The sequence below is a fragment of the Coccinella septempunctata genome, chromosome 2 (genome assembly GCF_907165205.1).
Source record: "Coccinella septempunctata chromosome 2, icCocSept1.1, whole genome shotgun sequence".
Classification (NCBI taxonomy): domain Eukaryota; kingdom Metazoa; phylum Arthropoda; class Insecta; order Coleoptera; family Coccinellidae; genus Coccinella; species Coccinella septempunctata.
The window spans coordinates 52,091,909-52,111,394 of record NC_058190.1 but is presented as its reverse complement, the minus strand read 5'-3'; the positions used below and the strand labels follow the sequence as shown (position 1 = coordinate 52,111,394).

Here is a 19,486-nt window from a genome sequence, read left to right as displayed (position 1 = left end):
TCACTTTTGACAATTTGGGGTTTTGACTTCTGACAATCTAATTTCTGATCAGAGTTCTGACCATTTCTGACAGTTGTGGACTTGATCTCTCGTAATGTGGGTTGAGAGTTTCTTCGAAATTGGTTTACGTTTCGAATGAGTCCTTTGAAGTGTTGTATCCAATTGTGGAAACTTTGAAATTTTCATTGGCCTTTTTTCCCACAACAACGTTTTATTGCGTAGTGAAAGTTATTAGAACTAGGTATGGAAATAGCATCGACCACGGACTCTGAGGTACCCCCAATTGAAGTTGCAAAACCCATAGGATGTGCTCATTATAAGAGAAAGTCGAAATTTGTGGTAAGGATTCTATGTAACACTGCTATTCAGGTTCAGCTGACACCAACAAAGTACTTCAACTTGTTATTTACCCACATATTGAGTTGATATTGGAACAACTAGGTAAACATATCCAGAGATCAGACACAATGGACATACATCTCATCTATTTATGATTGTGTATAATGGATTCCACTTTTTTCTTTATTTGGCATCCTTCCAATATGCTTCCAAAATGAAGGATATCCAAGTATGATTAAACAAAAAATGAATGGTTCTAGAAAATTATTGATATACTTAATGGAGAAATAATTTGTTGTTGCTTCATATTTTAATATACATGACCGGAGAGAAACTAATGTCCTAATGTTATTTGTATTTCAAAATTAACCATCAAGCTGTGGCGATCAACAGTATTCTACATGCAGCAAACATTTCTAACCAAAATTGATCAATAGGTTCTCTAATCACTTTACAAAGAACCTGAGTAAAATATATTCTTGAACCCCAATTATGTACCTACTGATTTTTTATATTGCAAAACAAATAAAATCAAGAATCGTTACAATGCTCTTGTAGTTTACATATTTTTATTATCAGAAGTGGACATTGAACACTCTCAAGTTTCTCCACTTTGATTTTGGTTCTTTCCAGACACCTTGTTGTAACAAAGTTTACACCTGTCGATTCTGCCATGACGAGAAAGAAGACCATACAGTTAATAGGAAGGAAGTGACTGAGTTGATATGCACTCTTTGCGATGTGAGACAGCCGGTTCAAGCTGAGTGTCAAAATTGTGGCATTCGCTTTGGCAAGGTGGGTGTAATCTCAAATTATCTTTAACTAGTGATTTTCATTGTTTTATCTTATCATCTTCATGACCAAATTATAATGGGATTATGACAAAGAAAATTGACTGATATTTTATACTATCTGCAAAAAACACATATTCCTATGTTCATTTTGATAAAAAAAAGTGGAAATCCTCATTTACACTTCCCTCGCCTGAAATAATATTTAGAAAATTATGTTTATTGTGATCATGTTGTGAACAAGCGACAGGTCCTGCGGAGTCTTGTTATGTGCCCCCTTTCATTTTGAAAAATATCACGATATCCGTTTTAGGGGACGTAAACTTAAAATTTTTGTGTGTGAAATCTATTATGGACTCTCTACAAGTCGCAGTTTTGAAGCTACCTAGCTCAATTTCAACAGTGTTATACGGATGCACGGCCTTGAAGTCTGTTGATTTTGGTGGATAAATTTCGTAATTTTGAATCTATGTTGAAAAATATTGGTGAATTTTTATGCAATATTTTTTTCTTCGAACTTTCAAATATTATCGCTGAAAATATTGAATTAACAGCGTTTTCCATTTTTTTCATCATTGCTATACAAAGGCCGAAAAATGTCTATAATGTTGAATTGTTGCTGAACCATGTTAGGTGACAAATACTAAAATTTTTTTCGACCCTTGTATGAACGCTTGAACTCAATAATATTATGTCGATGTTCAATAAAACTTTTCATCGAAAGTCTTGATTGGTGTAGGAACATATGCACATCGATCTATAATAAATTATAGGCAGTAATTATCTGTTTCTCCGCCTGACATGTTTTCTGTTATCAATTCTCCTTAGAAACGCGTAGGTAAAATTGAACTTTTAATGGCTGTGACTAATGAGGATCATCGTTCATCAAGAAAAAAAAAATTGTAAACATTAACCTGTTTTCACTTCCCGGATTTTCGTGAAAAAATACTCCGACAATTAGTCACTGTAGCTATAAAAAAGGGCGATCCGAATTACCCTAATGTAATCATTGAGATTATACAGAATAATTGAAATTCGAATTATTGGCTCGTAGGTACTTAGAACTTTGAAATAATTGGTTATTCAGCTCTTGAAATTGGTTGTGCGGAAGGCACAACAATGACTCATAAACCTCGTAAATGTATGTAAAGGAGGCTTCAAAATTGATTATGGTTCATTCAAGAATGATTGTCATCACAGTAGGCCTTGAAAGTCCAGACGCAGCTTAATATATCGTCACAAAAGATCTTCAATAATTTCTGTAGTTTCAATCACAGAACTGGATTATATTTATGAATATTACCTAGAAAAGTATTTGAGAAAAACAAATATTCAAATTCAGAGCAAATCAATCAGCATTCAAAATTGATACAATTATGTTCCCAATTTGTACGTTTGTCATTGACTCGAACGTCGAAAAATTCCGAAAAAGATGGGATAACTTGAAAATGGAGCATCGAGCTCCATAAAAATTTTCAGATTTATTACTAGAAGAGTTATTGCTCTTTCAGAATATGTATCACATTTCCATCTACGGTTATTTTTATTGAGAGATAAACGACTCGAAAGCTGACTATCGAAAAATGTCCAAAAAGATGGAATCAATTGAATAATCGTCAAGACCGAACGGCCGCAATAATTCTTGAATGGACTAATAATTGTTTCAATCAATTCTTGTTATACTATAAAATAAAATGCAGTTAGTCTTGATTGATATCATTATATTTTTTTCAGATGCTCGTTTTTCACTGTTCGTCCCATATACGTATTCACGGGAGAAATTTACAGTTGCAATAAATTGCAACGGCCTTGAAATTCGTTCAGAAGGTTTTTTCCTATGATGGAGGTCAATCTAATTTTTCGCCGATTTTTTAATTTTTTTTCGTTTCGCTCATCCTAGTAATGCGAAGAAGGTGAACTGCAAAATTGTTGAGAGTCGTTTCTAAATATAGCTTTAATTGGTTTGACTCTTGACTCAATCTAGTCACTTAAATTCTAGAAATTCGTCCGACAAAAGACGCGAACTGAAACGACGTTGTTTTCTAATAACGTCCATTTAGAAGACATCATTCAGTTCTAAATTGGCGGAATGAACGGATTGAAAACATTCGTTGAATGGCTCTACAAAAAACTACTCGTATTCAAGCATTTTTGCAATGAACCATAGAAATCGGTGATTTTTGGTCGTGATCAAAATGTGGAATGAAAAAGTACGAAAGTTTTACAGTATGTTCGATGGATTTCTTCAAAGAAACTTCTTGTTCCTAATCTAGTTTTGTGGTTAAGTGTCATAGAAATATTCAGACATAGATTCCATGGAAAATTTTGGGCCGTTCTGTCGACGTTCATAGAGATCTTTTTGAACTGGGGTTCCGTTGGAATTTTCTAAAGATCATGAAAAACCATCGGGATTTCCCTTACAAACTTGGTATACCAGCCTTGTTGATTAAAAGAGATCACTCACCTCGGTCTCGGTGCAAGTTTGCGGTTGGCACTATTCCTCATAGATAACCTATTCCTCAAAACATAGAATAATTATTCTCGGTTCAAAATTCCAAATTTAGGATTCTGTGTTTGAAGGAACATAAAGCGGGAAAATGTTCGATATCGACAACATAGACATAGAGACATATATGTCTATGATCGACAAAAAATCGAAAATGTATAACTTTTCGTCGAAGTCGAATTGAGAAGAATACAGAAAGAAAAGACTTGAAAAAAATTATTTTCCTTTGCAGTATACGTGCCTCGAGTGCAATCTGTTCGATGACGAAGAGAAAAATCAGTTTCACTGCTCAGGTTGTGGAATTTGCAGAATAGGGGGAGCGGAGAAATTTTTCCATTGCGAAAAATGCAATATCTGCCTGCCTCTCCAGCTACAAAACGGCCATAGGGTGAGTAGAATCGATTTGGAGTCAAGAAAAAAATTGTTATCAAGGAAATTGATCTCCTGTTTTTTATTATGACAACCGGGACCATAGAAATACCAAACGGGACTAAAGGAAAACGGAAACCAACTTGTTAAGATTGGGATGCATTCGCTTCGAATTGGTTCCATATTCCTTCTCTGTCAGCGTCCAATATTTACCTCTTCATTGGATGTCGATGTGATAACACATTTAAATGTTTAACAACCGATGGAGCAATATGCAAATTAACGTCTATCAAGCTTGAGTCCCAGTTGTGTATCGATATAAATTGAGAAATAATCAATATGAATGAGATCTAGTTGAAACTGGTTGAGAAAATTGTTAATTTCTTCTATAAACATTGTTACGTGTGCGGATCATTAAAATTTTTTCGGTTATCTTAATTCGTGTTTTCCTTTTACGAAGCTTCATCAACACACTTAGCTTTAATAGAATTTCTTTCGTCGTTATATAAGTATTTGACGGAATATAAAGTAAATAACTAGGTAATTTTTCATCAAAGATCATTATTCCTAATAATTAAACCTTGGAATCGTTCACAAAAATTGCCTTCCTCAAAATTTTCAGTTTCCGTTTTATGACATATGACGTGCGTTTAAAAAGTTCATCTATGAACTGTGAAGGTTGAAATTCTGTGCTTGAACTTGAAAGCTTTTTCTATGGTTTCAGATTTTGCGAAGAATCTGCTAGGAATTTTACTCAAAAAATTTTCTTACCGAAAATTATGCTCATTGAGATTTTTACATATTATTTACTCTGCAAATAATGTGCTGGTACAAGCTTTGCGCCACGCACAACTTACCTTTAAAGTTCCTAAACCTACTCAATGACACTTAAGATTGAAAAATCCACTAAAGCGAAATTTTTCTTTTTTCAGTGTGTTGAAAACGTTTCCAGAGGAAACTGTCCAGTTTGCCTTGAAGACATACACACCTCTAGAATCCCAAGCCATATTCCGATGTGTGGGCATCTGCTGCATAGAACTTGCTTCGAGCAACTTCTGAAGGCTGGCCATTACGCTTGTCCGATTTGTCAAACTTCCCTTATGGACATGGCTCAACTTTGGAAGTTTCTCGACAACGAGATCGCTCATACCCCGATGCCACCAGAGTACCGAGATTATATAGTGAAAATTCTCTGTAAGGATTGTCATAAGGTGAGATATTTTATTATCTCTTTAACATCGATAGATCTGCTTGTACCTAACTTTGATTATTCTACTTACGTTCAAATCAAGTTGATTTTTATCATTGTTACTTTTTTTCCAGAAAGGTTCCGTGAAATTTCATCTGATTGGTTTTAAATGTAAACATTGTGGCTCATACAATACATGCAGAATTACTGCGCCCACCACTCCTCCAGGTATGAAGTTTGCAATTATTTTTGTTGAAATCAATCTCTTTCCAGTTTTCGGTATAATTTTATCTTGGATTTTATTTTCAGCATCTGACACGGAAGGTTAGATTGAGAATGCTGGCTTATTTATTGAAACTTCGAATAAAGAAATATGTGTGATTTTAATTGAGTAATTAAGTACGAAAAATTTAAGGTAGCTTTAGAATGCTGTATGTCTGAATGTGACATCAATTTATAGTATTCCTTCTTTAGCTGAAGACTGAAAATTTGCTAACAAAGTTTTACAGTATTTTCTACAACGCTTGTTTATTGTTATTATAAAAGTATTATTCCATCACATGAGAGAAGTTTGAGAGAGTTACCTTTGAAGCTTGTGAAGTGTTTTGAACAAATTTTATTTATGATGTAACAATTTTGCACAGGGCTATCGATATTTTATTGTTGAATGATTTTAAGAGTTGATTAATAAAATTTAATACAAAGAATGTTTTTTTTATAATTGAATCTTTCTACAGAAGCATAAACCAAATTACATGGAAGAAAATGGGTTCTGTAGAAATTTCATTCCGATTCCATTAGATGGCGCTCTAATAGATTACACAGACGGAAATTTACCGATTTTCAAAAGCAGAAGAATTTGTCGTGAAAAGTGAGGGGTCACAGCTAGACTAGCCCTAGCCAGTAAAAAAGAAGAATAAAAAAAGATGACAAAACTGATCACATTATATTACAAGAAAAGAATTGGACTTTACAATTCGAAACAGAACCTATGTGTGAAAAATCAAGTTGACCTAACTAAATCATCATGTTAAACTAAATCCTCCAATCCTGGTCTTTCCTTTCTGAAATTTGGCCGAAGGTTCTGTCTTTGATTGAAACCCCCACTTCTGTAATTACCTCCATCTTTATTGAATTGTCCCTGTGGTGGTTGTGGGGGTTTTTGTATTTCACAACTGAGCTGATCGTCAAGCGTCTGGATCGATAAAGAAATAAAATTGATTCTCAGAATTAAGCGTATTGATTTAAATATTGAATGTCACTAACCTTTTCAGTGATATTGCCTTGTTTTTGCAACAACTGATGAACTTTATTGAATTCTACAGTTATTTCAGGACTATCACAAGCAAGGACAGCTGTCTTTATTTTATCTATCACATCTTTATTGAAAGTATGTTCCCCTCTTTCAATGGATAGCACTGATTTAAGAACCACAATAGCGTCAACAAGTCGCCCCATATCAGTTAAAGCTAAAGCCTGGGATAGATTAAATAGATTCATTAATTGATAGTGAATACAGATTGGTAATTTTCCTTACCTTAATATTTCTAATAGTTGTGTAGTTCTGATTATTTGCACTGCTGACCATTTCCAGAGCTACTTCTGGTTTGCCTTGATTCAATGCTAAAGCAGAACAGAAAGTTATCGCCCTTCTAGTGGGATAATATCCATATTCTTTTGCCTTGTTCCAAATTTGTAAGGCATACTCCAAACTTTCTTTAGTGTTCTGAAAAGTTCATTATTGAAGTTCAGTGTCTTAAGTGCCCATTAGAAGATTATGGAGAAATAAATATCAGATCTGGTATAAGTGTATTCAGAATGAAATACCTACCAATTTATAACAAGCAGCTAAAGCTATAACAAATGAGTTTCTAGGAAACAATGCTCCTTCTAGTTGTTTTTGTTCAATTTGTTGGAAACCCTCAAGTACTTCTTTATACATGCCGTTATTATAAAGTAGATCCAAATAAGTTTGGAATGAAACCAACTGATCAAAAAATCCTGGAAAGTTTTCTGTATCTTGAAAACACTGAAAATTTATACAATAAGCTTAACGAGATTTCACTTATTCATACAATAATACCTCAATTGCAAGCTGGGGTTTGTTTAAAACATGAAACATTCTCATAACAATCGGCCCAAATTTAAAACTTCCAAATCTCAATTGTTGATTCTGTTTATTGAACCTATTGAATGAAATATTGAGAATTAATTTTCTGGTCCGAAAGACATTAAAACTGATTTCACACTTAATCAATCCAAAAAATTTCAATACCTTTTTATCATTGCTACTACTAATTCAACATCTTGATCGTTATCTGTTAAATAAACCATATTTTTTAAGTCCTCTGTGAATATCATATTTTTTTCATCACTGACGTATTCCCTCATTCTCTCCTTGAATTTTTCTTCCAAGTTCGAAAGTTGATGCTTAGTTCTTACCTTTTGTAATTCAAAGTTATCTATGCCCAGACTTGCTTTGCAATACAATGTTCTGGATGCCTCGATATGCGTTACTAGAAATTATGGATATTGAATTAATTCAGTCTAGAGTTGTACGAATATGAAATGATAAATTTCAGTAGCTTCATATTATTGATTAGATTCTAGGAATAATACCTATCAAGGGTTTGGTAGTTACTCTTGGTAGGGTTCTATTCAGATGAATAGAGGCAAATTTTTTGATCAACCTCCCTGCGTTTCCAGACATCTTTAACATAACTATTTATGAGTTATTTATATATAATAAATATTTTAATTAAAATAATGGCTCAAATGTGACACAGTTCGTAGAGGTTATTTAACACTTTTCTATTTGAGGTTAGACTCATAGAGTATCTGTGTTTTTCTTCCTATGTTGAACCACAGCCATTCAGAACACAGACAACACAACCTCCCTTCTATGCTCTATTTGAAAATGAAAATGAAAATCTTCAGTGGTGCTTAGCACAGACTACAGATGATGTGTTGATGTTCTGTGTTCTGTGATTGTTCGAAGAGGTTATAACAGTTATGATCAATGTTGAAAACATTCTCAGAGATTTTATTTTTCCCAAGGAAATATTGTTATAATTTTAGTTCTAATTTTGTTAATAAACAATTTCAATCATCAACATCTGCGATAATGCATCAAGAAGTCAATGAAAAAAAAGCAAAATATGATGGTAGATCCAAAAAGAGGCAATGGCAAGACAGGAGATCAGATTTCAGACAGTCTAAAATCAGTAAAACTGACGAAAATTGCGAAACAAAATCTGAGCCATTCGAAAGAATCAAACGGAGAAAATACGCCTTGCTCCTAGGATATTGTGGAGTTGGTTATTTCGGCATGCAAAGGTACAGACTGTTATTTGGGGTAGCACGAACAATCTTGACAACTTCAATTCTAGGAACCCAACTATGCGAACCATTGAAGAGGATTTGTTTAATGCTCTATTCAAAACTAACCATATTAATCAAGAATGTTTTGATGTTGTCCAAAATATGCAATTTCAAAGAGCTGCTAGAACAGACAAGGGGGTATCGGCAGTAAGACAAGTTGTTTCCTTGAAATTACGTAATATACATGTGACTCTCATACAACATATTGTTAATTACATCTGTTTTCAGCTGAACAAGTGGACATTGAAAGTATAAATAAGGAGTTACCTGAAGTTATCAGAGTATTTGGCTTAAAAAAGGTAACTAAAGGTTTTAACTCCAAAACAAATTGCGATAGTAGAACCTACAGTTATACTCTACCAACAGTAGCATTTGCTGACAAGGATGCAAGTGTAGAACAATATGGTTTCAGATTAAATGATGAAACCTATGATAGGGTGAATAGGTTATTGAGTATGTATGTGGGTACTAAAAATTATCACAATTTTACATCCAAAAAACATCATCAGGATCCAAGTGCAAATAGGTATATTAAATCATTCATTTGTGAAAGGCCTTTTGTTAGGAATGATGTTGAATTTGCTGTTTTGAAAGTCCAAGGTGATATATAGTAATTTATTTTATTGTTTTGAGTTCCTGGATTCGTCATGTCAAATTTTCAAAGGAAACTATTTGTCCTGTCTACCTACTGTATCAAAAGAGGGGAATCTTATTTCAATTATGAGTTTTACCTTAAGTTATCTGAGTTGGTTTTTCAGTGGCCCTATTGTTATGAAAGTATATTGAAGAAATGGTAAATGAAAAATTATGCCATTATATCCAGTAACTCAAAATGACAAATGTTCTCTTTGGAATCAACCAACACAATTCTATTTGCATTGCAGGTCAGAGTTTCATGCTTCACCAAATAAGAAAAATGGTAGCTTTGGTACTGGCTGTTGTCAGAAATCATACTAATGAAGCAACAATTCTTCATGCCTTGACAAATGAAAAAGTCAATGTTCCTAGAGCACCAGGACTTGGGCTTCTTCTTGAATTTGTACATTACGATAGATACAATTTCAGATATGGAGAGGATGGAATACACGAAAAATTAGATTGGGCAGAATGTGAAAATGAGGTGGAAGCATTCAAAAATAAATATATATTGCCTGTCATCACAGAGACTGAAATTGCGGAAAAGGAAATGGTCAAATGGTTGAGTAAACTTAGAGGACATAGATATGATATTTTTGATGAAAAGGATGATGCTGAGGATGAAGAAAATGCTGAGAATGCAAATACAGAAGATGATAAGGGTGAATCTAGGAATGATAAAGAAAACGAACAAATTGTAGAAGATGAAAAAGACAACAAGGATGAAATGAAAGTAGAAAGTGATAAAACTATTCTGAATACTGAAAGTATCAGTTGATGTAACCTTCTGAAATAAAAGTATTTGATTTCTAGCTTTAATTATTAATCTATATTAATCTATCTAAGTCGATTGATGTGCTAGGGACACTCCTTCTATTAACTTCATTTACTCAATATCCATAAACCTGTTAAATAAATGCGATAGGTTTTCCTTAAAGATTTTCTGTATAATTAAACGAGAATTGTTATTGAATTTGGACAAAATCGAACTTTCCGTCCGCCAGATCATATCACTTTGCGGATGTTTCAAATCTGGATTGCCAATAATCCGTAACCACAGAGAGTAACTACTCTTTGCTCAGGTTTTTGGTTATAAACATAGATTAAGGTGTCAACTTCACGGATTACAGAGTAATATTTGGTCAACTTTCTATGATGATTAGCCATAGAAGTAGTTGGAGCGAAAAAAAGAAAAAGATTTTGAAACTGTCAAAGCATAGACAAAAGTCATCTTACCATAACACATGTCTGTGGTATAAGATGACTCTATGGTTCCCATAGAGTTAAATGACCACAGATGAATTCTACACAATTCTGTAGTCTTGCAAGGGATGGGTAAATTAGTAGACGATAGAAGGGAAAATGACTTTCGGAATATGTTTGCATGGGAATTTAAAGTTCTGTGAAACTCTTCGTGAGTTCAGCCAAAGTCCTCTGAATCCGCCCCTGTACATTTCTACAATATTTTGAACCTACATATCTACCCACATATTATTTTACATCAAAATTTTCAGGATTTTTATCTACACTTTGCATTTCTCGTGGAACCTTGCCTCCATCTGATATGTAATAATGTACATATGGGGGTACACCGTTTCCTACAACATTCCATGTAAATATCCCATTGAAATGGTCACGTGATCTAGAGCACTCTGTGATAATGCCTAATCAGACTTGTTAATTAAAGCTCGCGGTTGCATTCTTCATGCGAGGCATGTTTTGTAGAATTTCAATGAAAATTTTTTATTATCTCTCCTAACAAATGCGGGTGTTGTTGATTGATATATTGTCGGAGGTTGTTGATTTTCAACTTCACAGTTATTGTCCGCTTTTAATGTGGAAATTCCGCAATGAATTCGAGGAAGAACAGAAAAATGAAATTCGCTATAAAAAGGACTATTGTTGATTTATTTCAGAACACTAGTATACATGGTTTGAAATATACGATTGAGCGGAATTCTAGTTTTTGGGAAAGGTAGGTTGCCTTTTTTCATATTCACGCTGTTCATTCAAGTAGAAAAGGAGAATTTCCCGGGTTTAACAAATTGGCTCATTTAAATATTTAGCGAAATATAAATGGCGGGAAATCAACGATAACCATTTGAACAAATCGATCATCTAATTTATTTGCGTTACAGAATATTTTGGGCGATGACAGTTTGCGTGATGATAATATCGTCCTTTTATCTGAGCGTCCTGCATCTCAGAAGATTCGTGGAGAATCCCATGAGATCCACGATCATCACTTTTCACGGACCAGTTAATCTTGTACCATTTCCAGCTGTCACAATCTGTAACTCCAACTTGCTGTTACACTCTAAGATAAACCTTTTTCTGAAAACTTTGTACGTATGATGATTTTTATGGCTGAAAATTGAATTAGGACTAAACGCCTGAAGAACGATTGAAAATTATCTGAGGAACTTTTAAAGTAGATCCATTGTTTTCTGTCAGAATTTGGTACATTGCTGTATAGACCTTCTATACTTTCAATAATTCTTATAGAAATGATCATTTAGGGTTTGTCATGTTTCCTCAGCAACGGAAAAAATTTCAATGTTATTTAAGTGATGTTTCTCGTAGTATTTATAATGTGGAAGTCTTCTATAATTTTTTCACCAAAATAAATACCATTTGCCTTGGATTCAGAGATATAGATACAGATGAAAAGGACTTTCTAAGGAAGAGCATTCCCCAGATACTAGGATTTTTCGAAATCTACGAATACACTAAGCTCGACCTTTACAAAATGGAGGAAATTTTCGAGAAATTGGGATACAACGATTTGGTCACGGTGCTCAGAAAAATCGGACCATCTTGTGATGAGATGCTGGTTCAGTGCAGATGGAACGGGGAGGCAATGGATTGTTTGAATATCTTCGAAGAAACTCTTACTATCGATGGGATATGTTGCTCCTTCAATTACTACGGATCTAGGTATTCCCATAGTTAAAATATAAGCAAAATACTCCCATTTAATGGGTCACTTACTTAAAAAATCAACATGATTTGTTATGAATAACGATGGCATGATTAGTCAATTTTACGTATCTATACCCAAACATAATAATTGGAAGCAGGAGTTTTGGAGAAGATTCTTTGGAAACAATAAAACAATGTTTGTATACCTAAGTTTTTCAACGATAGATACTGAAGTTTATCCTTGTCTTCATCAGACTTTTCGTTATATATCATTCAGAATCTATTCCTACGCAGCATGCACTATTGACATGCAATCATTGTCAGTCTAATCTATTTGAATGGATGCACAAAGCATCCAGAATGGCTCCTGTAATAGCCGTCGAATAGATAATGCAACATCATTTGTCTGAACATGACATATCGCGTCGGATATGTGGGCAATGTCTGTGATATGGCTTCAAATTCGAAATGTAGATATGATATTGCAGGGTAGAATTCATATCTGAGATAGGTAAATTTGACATAACTCAGAAAACCGATGACGGACGTAGGTATGCTATTTCGCCGTATCACTTATTTTATTTTTACAGCAGCCATTTCAATTCCGACCAAAACATATATAGGGTGAGTCTTTGATTCGGCCCTGATAAAAAGATAAAGCCATTTTAAGTTTCCATAATGAGCTGTGCTACCCTTGAAAAAGAAAATTTTTCTTCAAAATAACTAGCTTGATTTGTGACACTACACATTTGTGGATCTTTAAAACAGATTCTTTTCAATTTTTGAAAATCAAATTACTCGAAAACGACGCATTATACGAGAAAATATGAAGAATACTTTCATTTTTCAAAACGTTCAAATATTCATTGAATAGCGTCCAACTTAGTTTCGAGGGTTGGGTTCTTTGAATTTATGGTATTTTTATGGTACGTAATGAAAAAACTGAAAGACGTGAGCGATATCTTGTGTTCGAAAGAAATTCATCAAATAAATGAAAAACTATATTCCGAAATTCATTTGAATCGATAAAACGGTTTGTGAGATAGAACTGCAAACAACATTTTTTTATGGTTTTTCAACAGCCTGTTTCTTTTGAAACGAACTGATTCGGAAGAATGTTGAAGGAAAAAAGTGTTTATTTTGAAAGAAATTGAATGCATGACAACTTAACAGAGTATCCAAATAAAAGATATACGTGTGCAAGAACTAATGAAGAATATAGCACACTATACACTAGTTAACAGTTACAGTTACTAATCATTATTTTTTCTGAAAAGCCTTTTTTATTTCAGAAAAGTTTCGTATGATGATTATAATTTTTGGTTCGCTATTTATAACTTTTGCAGATTCGACTTTATGCCAAATTATACGACAAACACTGGTTGGAGGAGCGGTCTATCTGTTGCGCTCAACCCTTTACCACAAAAAGAACAATATTCAACGGGAAAATCAACTGGTGTTAAGGTAAAATTCAGAATATCAGAGTAGGAAAACGCGATTGCTATCGACCTAATCGTGAACGCAGTCTTCATGAGAAAAAACCAAAGACCTAGTATTATCTTAGTCTCAAAAAAATGCATAAATAATACCTGGTTAAGGAGCCTGACATTGCTCCTATACATCATGAGCAATGAGTGATTTTCTGGCTCTTAGATAACGAGCTTTTCTGAAACTTGCATGATTTCTATTGTCCTGCTTCTGATCAGCAACGAGCTGATTAACGGTTTATATGAGCCAGAAACGAGACGAACGCTTGACCATCAGTCTTCGAACGCCTTTCAGGTCACCATCCACAATTCAATGGAATACCCGGGGTTCGAGAGAACATTCAAAACAGTTTCCAATGGATTCTATTCCTTCTTTCAAATAACCGCCGAGAAACTAATGAATACTGAGGAGGTCCAGTATCTGACGAAGGAGCAGAGGAAATGTGTTTTCTCTGGCGAGAAAACGCTGACATATCATAAGAGTTACCATTTCTCGAATTGCGTAGCAGAGACCCATTCTCGATTACTGTTCGAATTTTGTGGATGTGTGCCGTTCTATTTCACCTTTTCAGGTAGGAGGTTGTAGATATGGGGTATCTATGAGTAAATTTTACAATTCGAATCTAGAACGTACACATTGTTTTCATGTTTTTCCAGTGAGTCCAAAATGCAGTATAAGTCAGATGGAATGTTTACAACGATACGTCAAGGGTGAGTATAACTAGGTACATTACCGCCATAATATACTCTGTTATGTGTGGTTATTACTTATATAACCCTTATGGACGTTTGCACCGTTTCAGTAGAGTAAAATTTTTCGAAGAACCCATTAATCTGACACTTATCAGGGGGTATTTTCTTAATCTGACAGTTTAAAGATGATAACAATGCATTTTTTTGAAATATCTTCCTTCCTGCACTTCTAATCGTTTTTGTTTTCATCATGAAAGTTGTAGATAATAAAATTCTATACAACTTTTGTTCGAAGCAATTTTGCATATATTCAACCGTTTTCGAGCTAGAGAGTTATGAGGGCGAGGAGCTTAGCGAAATGGTAAGGTCAATGTAGAATCCCAGTCTAATGTACATTCATCGGTATATATCTCTAAAACAATCGAACTTAGGAAAAATTGCTGGGGACGAAATTTGTAGAAAATGCCATGCTCTATAACTTTTATGAGGAATGCGAAAACGATTTGAAGCCCAGGAGAGGAGATAACTCAAACAAACTTGTTTTTGTGATCTTAATTTTTATTGTTTCGGCTTGCTGAAACTATCAGCAGGGACGTTTACAACAAATTGGCTTAGGGAGGGAAATTCCAAAAACGTAAAACTTGAATAGTTCTTCTATTTCACGCATATAAAAAACAACAAAAAAATATGAGCCAACAAAAGATTCTCAGGGGGCCAGTTCATATTGTGACATATCTGAAGGCATTTCAGCATTGAATTCATTGGTTTGAATGCTTATTCTAGTGGACTATGCTAAATCATGTAGGGAATGCTTTTGACGTTTCAAGAAATTTGAGTTGCCCCAAAAGACCAGCCATTTTTCGAGATGGAATACGTGAATTAGAGAAGTCGGCATGATCTCTACATCTATTTCGTTCCATAAAAAAGGACCAAACTAATTTGCACTCCCAATAATAAGAAAATGAATGACTGTTGACACTAGAGCCGCGATACTCAAGAGAGGACGCAATATCATAAAATAAATACGCACGAAAAGTTACAGGATTCCACTCCCTCAGAATGATTACCGAGCAACCGCTGTCAAATTTGAGTATAAGATGAAAGCCTGGCATGTCAACCATTCGGTCTCCAACTTTCTAATATTTGTCTTCGGGAAGTTCAGAGCCAACGAAATTGGGGCAAGAAATTGACTTCAGACTCACAGATGAATGGAGAGTTGAGGAGTTGTTAATAGAGGCAAATATGACGTAGGAGTATAACTCACTCAGTGAGGGATGCTGTGTCTTTTGATGTTAATTGCTCGTATAGAGATAGATAAACAATCATCTGTGGAAACAGGTTGAAGGGTATTTGATATTGTCGGCTTGATTTCCAGAGAAAAACGCAAATATTGCTTATCAAGCTAAAAACTAGGCTAGTCTATTTTAAAGCAATTAATAAGTCAAGCGAAACTGCTCCGGATCAATGAGTGGCTCATCGATTTTTCCCAATTATATACATTAGAAAAATTAATGGAATTACTCTTGTTTCTGCTTTGGGTGGATCATAAGGTGAACCTATCCCTTGGGAAGCTATAACCTAATAGGGAATTGATGTTTATACCAACAATCTCAGAACACTACAAAAAATTTCCGTAGCCAGGTATATTTTTAATGAGATGATTTTCTTAGAACGTAGAGCTATCGACCCGACTGACATAAATTGTCCTGCCAGATGCGAAAATGTCATCTACAAAGTTTTGACTAGCAACGTGGTGATGAACAATGCCAGCATAGGACTCCAGGATGTGTGAGTATACCTCTATCTTTCTTCACTTTTTGGCAACTTATTCAATGAAATAAATTGATTAAAATTATACTCCTCACATTCCAGGCATCGCAGACAGGACAGCTCCGGCATAAGGATCGATGTGTTTTTCACGGGCACCCACACCCTACTATCCAGGGACGTACTCACCTCATCCCTAGATTTACTCTGTATGAATTTCGAGATACTAAAAAACGCCCGTCTAATTATTCAACTCTTTTCAGCCTCTATCGGCGGAATTTACGGTTTATTTATGGGATGCAGCATCATAACAATCGTGGAGTTGATTTATTACAGCACGCTTCGCTTTTCGGTGAATTTGGGCTGGTTGGAGAGGCCGAGAAGGATCCACAAAAAGAGGACGAATAATCCTGAAAGTGAATTTAGGACCGGCCGGACCCACAGGAGACATGATGTACACAGGTTCGAATGGAACAACGGGAACAGCATTACTTTCGGCAGTATTGGTTAGCTTCAACCCCTCTCTCTGGGCTGAATGTGTTTGCATGGTCCTATCGATCCCCGATGGGGATGATGTATGTTTTGAATGGGGAAGAAGTGGTCCATCGGTAGCCTGAATGGAGTTTATGTATGAGTGATGCTGTCTGTCCGCTCTCGTGAAATGCGAAACGGGATGTTTATCGATGTTTGTCTATTATTTCCAAAAAAATACCCACAGGATTGAGCTGTCACAAAATAAGCCTTCTCGTGCGCCAATATTCTTCATAGGGGAAATAGCAAACCTACCCTGGTGGTTTTTCGTAGAAGACAAGGTTTTCTGCTATTTTTTGTGTTTACGATAACTACTGAAGGCCAAAATCAGAGTTCACAGTTATTCAGTATCTCTGTAATTTTTTACTTTCCCAGGGGCTGGCGCACCGCCACACAGGTCACTTCCTTGAGAACTCTGACAGGATATGGTTGGAGTAAATGATTGACTTACAACATTCATTCATTCATTCATTCTTTGCTGTTTGAATAGGGCTAATTGCGACTGTGTGCCCTATTGTGACTGAAGAGAACCAACCTGACCTGCAGATCCTGTATCCTTTTCGAGTCTCCATTATAACTGTGTACCAAAGACCTTCACTGTGACCTGTCCAACGCTAGTTGTTCCCAGTTATGATTGGCATTAACGGATTTTAGGGATTGATGTAGTATATCCTTAAACCGCTTATAGTGGCCTCCTGGTTTCCGAGCTCCCTCTGTGAATTCTCCATACTGAGCTATTTTGGAAAGTCTGGTGTCTTGCAATCTCAGAATGTGGCTGCTCTATCTGAGTCGGGCTCTCGTTACTTGAGTCTCAATTGTTGTACAACTCGCGCGTTGCAAGACTTCTGCATTCGAAACTTTGTGGAACCATCTGATGTGCATTATCTGTCTTAGATGATGTTGCGTTTGTTCAAGCTGTTTAATATGTCGCCTGTAGGGGGTCCAGCTTTCGCTTCCGTAAAGAAGCGTTGGGAGGACCACTGCTTTGTAAACAGCTGTCTTGGTCTTCAGATTGGGGTTGTGATTTTGAAACACTCTGTCCTTTAGCTTCCAGAATGCCCGTGATGCCGAACTGATACGGTTGTGTATTTCCGTGTCTAGGTTAGCCCTATTATTTATGAAGCTTCCCAAGTATTTAAACTGCTCGACCTGTTCTAGAGTTTCATTCTCCAGGCTGATATCTGCTTGAAGGCTTTCTGGCGGACTTACCAGGATTTTGGTTTCTTGCATTTCTGATTCTAATTATTGTAATTTTTGATGTTACAGAATGTGTGTTTATCGATCTATTACTCACCCGTGTAGATAATTTCAACACTTCTTATGGTTTTTATATTGACATCTGCAATGTTTTGTTGAATAAATGAATGATTGATTGATAGATCTTTGAACTAACTCTTCCAACTAGATATTTCCATTCTCTGCAATTTTAAACTGATTTAATTTAAAGTTCAGAATGGGGTTTCTATTGTACCTACCTGAAAATATCTGAGTGTATAAACATGCCGGTAGACCATCATTACATTGTTATCTTACCATGATTGCTTGAATAAATAAGTTGAATCTGATGTGTGGTTATTAATACAATGAAAATACGTCATATCTCCCTTGTCCTCCCTCTGGTGGAATCACTGGCGCGAATTTCAACCCTTACAAATTCCGAGCATATCCAAACAAAGTTATCCTTATCCCCGACAAAGAACATCAATAAATTAACGTAACAGGAAATGGTTGTTCTCCAGCTATTCGCTATAATTTGCATTCACAACAGGTAACCTCCCTATTGAACGTCATAATTAACAGCAAGGGGTGGTATTATAATACTTCTCTGGGTTGGCCCAGAATAACATTCGCTCGGCTAATATTCCAGAGTTACATCGAATATTTCAATCATGTACGAAGTCTCTCGTATGAGCAAGTTATTGATCATGGCATGTAGGTAAATGTAAGGCGGCCTTCTTTTGAAGGGAGCGTCTGTATGGAAATTTCCAATGGAAGAACCATTATACAGAGTGAGTAAAATGAAACAAACGTATAATTGAAGGGTTTGTCATGCACCTCACTGATCTGGGTATTTGAATAAAGGATTCATAATTTACGGTTGCTCGTAAATTTCGTTCATTATTTCCGCTTCACATGAAAAACAAGTTTTGCGTAAACTCATATCGAGATTTAATAGGATATATGAATACTTTATTAGAAATCAATAGGGAAAATCGAGAATATATGAAATAACCAATCGTGCTTTATTGACATATTGGACAGTCAAATTAAAACGGCAAGCGGTGTTTACCTAGTGAATTTTGTGCTCGAAAAAACTTCATTTCAGGAGGAGCGACACAAAATTATTTCATCAATCTCCAATCTCATTCATTATTATGATGAATAATAAAAAAATCATTGGTTCACATCAAGTTTAATATATTATTCTCATATGTATGTTCATTATCTATTCCAGTGTTCATCGATATTGAAAAATGATTAATTTCAGTCGCACCGAATGGTCTGAAATGTTTGCAGTAGAGGAAAATTCAAAGAGAATTCAGAATGAAATTCAGCCATTCGCATGGGTATAGCGATATTGCCAAGTGTAATTGATGGAAAATTTGTTGATTGAGTTATTTGGGCAGCAATCAATAAGTGCTGACCAACTATCGATGATCAACTTTGACTTGACTTTCGAAGAAAATCTACCCGAATTTTTAACTGAACTCATCTTTTTGAGAATTTTTCGGAGGTCAAAATTATTTTTCGAAATTCGAAAAAATATTTCTCTCAAGTTCTCAAAGGTTCTCAAAGGACCGCTTTTGATCCCGGCTAAACAGGTGTTTTAATTTCTAATCAGACTGTGAGGAACCTTCAAGTTTCTGGTTTAAGA

At 35.2% G+C, this 19,486-nt stretch overlaps 4 protein-coding genes across 4 annotated transcripts; 3 read left to right on the top strand and 1 right to left on the bottom strand.

Annotated features, from left to right (window-relative positions):
- Nucleotides 1-70: 70 nt before the first annotated feature.
- On the top strand, nt 71-5,901 carry LOC123307743 (RING finger and CHY zinc finger domain-containing protein 1). The gene is made up of 6 exons (XM_044890166.1): nt 71-339; nt 973-1,134; nt 3,869-4,024; nt 4,938-5,216; nt 5,329-5,422; nt 5,504-5,901. Exons 1-6 carry the CDS (start codon nt 244-246, stop codon nt 5,521-5,523), a joined length of 807 nt encoding a protein of 268 aa, XP_044746101.1. The 5' UTR covers nt 71-243; the 3' UTR covers nt 5,524-5,901.
- Nucleotides 5,902-6,126: 225 nt separating this feature from the next.
- Nucleotides 6,127-8,019, bottom strand: LOC123307742 (pentatricopeptide repeat-containing protein 2, mitochondrial-like). Its single transcript, XM_044890165.1, has 7 exons — nt 7,814-8,019; nt 7,470-7,710; nt 7,278-7,380; nt 7,026-7,223; nt 6,732-6,920; nt 6,461-6,670; nt 6,127-6,389 (listed from the first exon to the last, which is right to left on the bottom strand). Exons 1-7 carry the CDS (start codon nt 7,911-7,913, stop codon nt 6,225-6,227), a joined length of 1,206 nt encoding a protein of 401 aa, XP_044746100.1. The 5' UTR covers nt 7,914-8,019; the 3' UTR covers nt 6,127-6,224.
- Nucleotides 8,020-8,171: 152 nt separating this feature from the next.
- On the top strand, nt 8,172-10,023 carry LOC123306817 (tRNA pseudouridine synthase A). The gene is made up of 4 exons (XM_044888969.1): nt 8,172-8,530; nt 8,584-8,750; nt 8,804-9,175; nt 9,460-10,023. The coding sequence occupies exons 1-4, from the start codon at nt 8,214-8,216 to the stop codon at nt 9,987-9,989; spliced, it is 1,386 nt and encodes a 461-aa protein (XP_044744904.1). The 5' UTR covers nt 8,172-8,213; the 3' UTR covers nt 9,990-10,023.
- Nucleotides 10,024-10,943: 920 nt separating this feature from the next.
- LOC123307185 (sodium channel protein Nach-like) lies at nt 10,944-16,979 on the top strand. The gene is made up of 9 exons (XM_044889403.1): nt 10,944-11,186; nt 11,350-11,556; nt 11,861-12,148; nt 13,480-13,597; nt 13,916-14,192; nt 14,278-14,331; nt 15,984-16,101; nt 16,186-16,289; nt 16,344-16,979. The coding sequence occupies exons 1-9, from the start codon at nt 11,062-11,064 to the stop codon at nt 16,589-16,591; spliced, it is 1,539 nt and encodes a 512-aa protein (XP_044745338.1). The 5' UTR covers nt 10,944-11,061; the 3' UTR covers nt 16,592-16,979.
- Nucleotides 16,980-19,486: the final 2,507 nt, after the last annotated feature.

What these genes read in the sequence shown, in the direction of transcription:
- LOC123306817 (XM_044888969.1), top strand. Translation starts at nt 8,214, where the DNA reads ATGTTGAAAACATTCTCAGAGATTTTATTTTTCCCAAGGAAATATTGT. An exon ending in AGTTGTTTCCTTGAAATTAC is followed by an intron (nt 8,751 to 8,803) that starts GTAATATACATG and finishes ATCTGTTTTCAG; the next exon opens with CTGAACAAGTGGACATTGAA. An exon ending in TGCTGTTTTGAAAGTCCAAG is followed by an intron (nt 9,176 to 9,459) that starts GTGATATATAGT and finishes TTTGCATTGCAG; the next exon opens with GTCAGAGTTTCATGCTTCAC.
- LOC123307742 (XM_044890165.1), bottom strand. Translation starts at nt 7,913, where the DNA reads ATGTTAAAGATGTCTGGAAACGCAGGGAGGTTGATCAAAAAATTTGCC. An exon ending in GTAGTAGCAATGATAAAAAG is followed by an intron (nt 7,381 to 7,469) that starts GTATTGAAATTT and finishes TTCATTCAATAG; the next exon opens with GTTCAATAAACAGAATCAAC. An exon ending in AAGGCAATATCACTGAAAAG is followed by an intron (nt 6,390 to 6,460) that starts GTTAGTGACATT and finishes TTATCGATCCAG; the next exon opens with ACGCTTGACGATCAGCTCAG.
- LOC123307185 (XM_044889403.1), top strand. Translation starts at nt 11,062, where the DNA reads ATGAATTCGAGGAAGAACAGAAAAATGAAATTCGCTATAAAAAGGACT. An exon ending in GTTCTATTTCACCTTTTCAG is followed by an intron (nt 14,193 to 14,277) that starts GTAGGAGGTTGT and finishes ATGTTTTTCCAG; the next exon opens with TGAGTCCAAAATGCAGTATA. An exon ending in TTTACAACGATACGTCAAGG is followed by an intron (nt 14,332 to 15,983) that starts GTGAGTATAACT and finishes TGATTTTCTTAG; the next exon opens with AACGTAGAGCTATCGACCCG.
- LOC123307743 (XM_044890166.1), top strand. Translation starts at nt 244, where the DNA reads ATGGAAATAGCATCGACCACGGACTCTGAGGTACCCCCAATTGAAGTT. An exon ending in GTGGCATTCGCTTTGGCAAG is followed by an intron (nt 1,135 to 3,868) that starts GTGGGTGTAATC and finishes TTTCCTTTGCAG; the next exon opens with TATACGTGCCTCGAGTGCAA. An exon ending in AGCTACAAAACGGCCATAGG is followed by an intron (nt 4,025 to 4,937) that starts GTGAGTAGAATC and finishes TTCTTTTTTCAG; the next exon opens with TGTGTTGAAAACGTTTCCAG.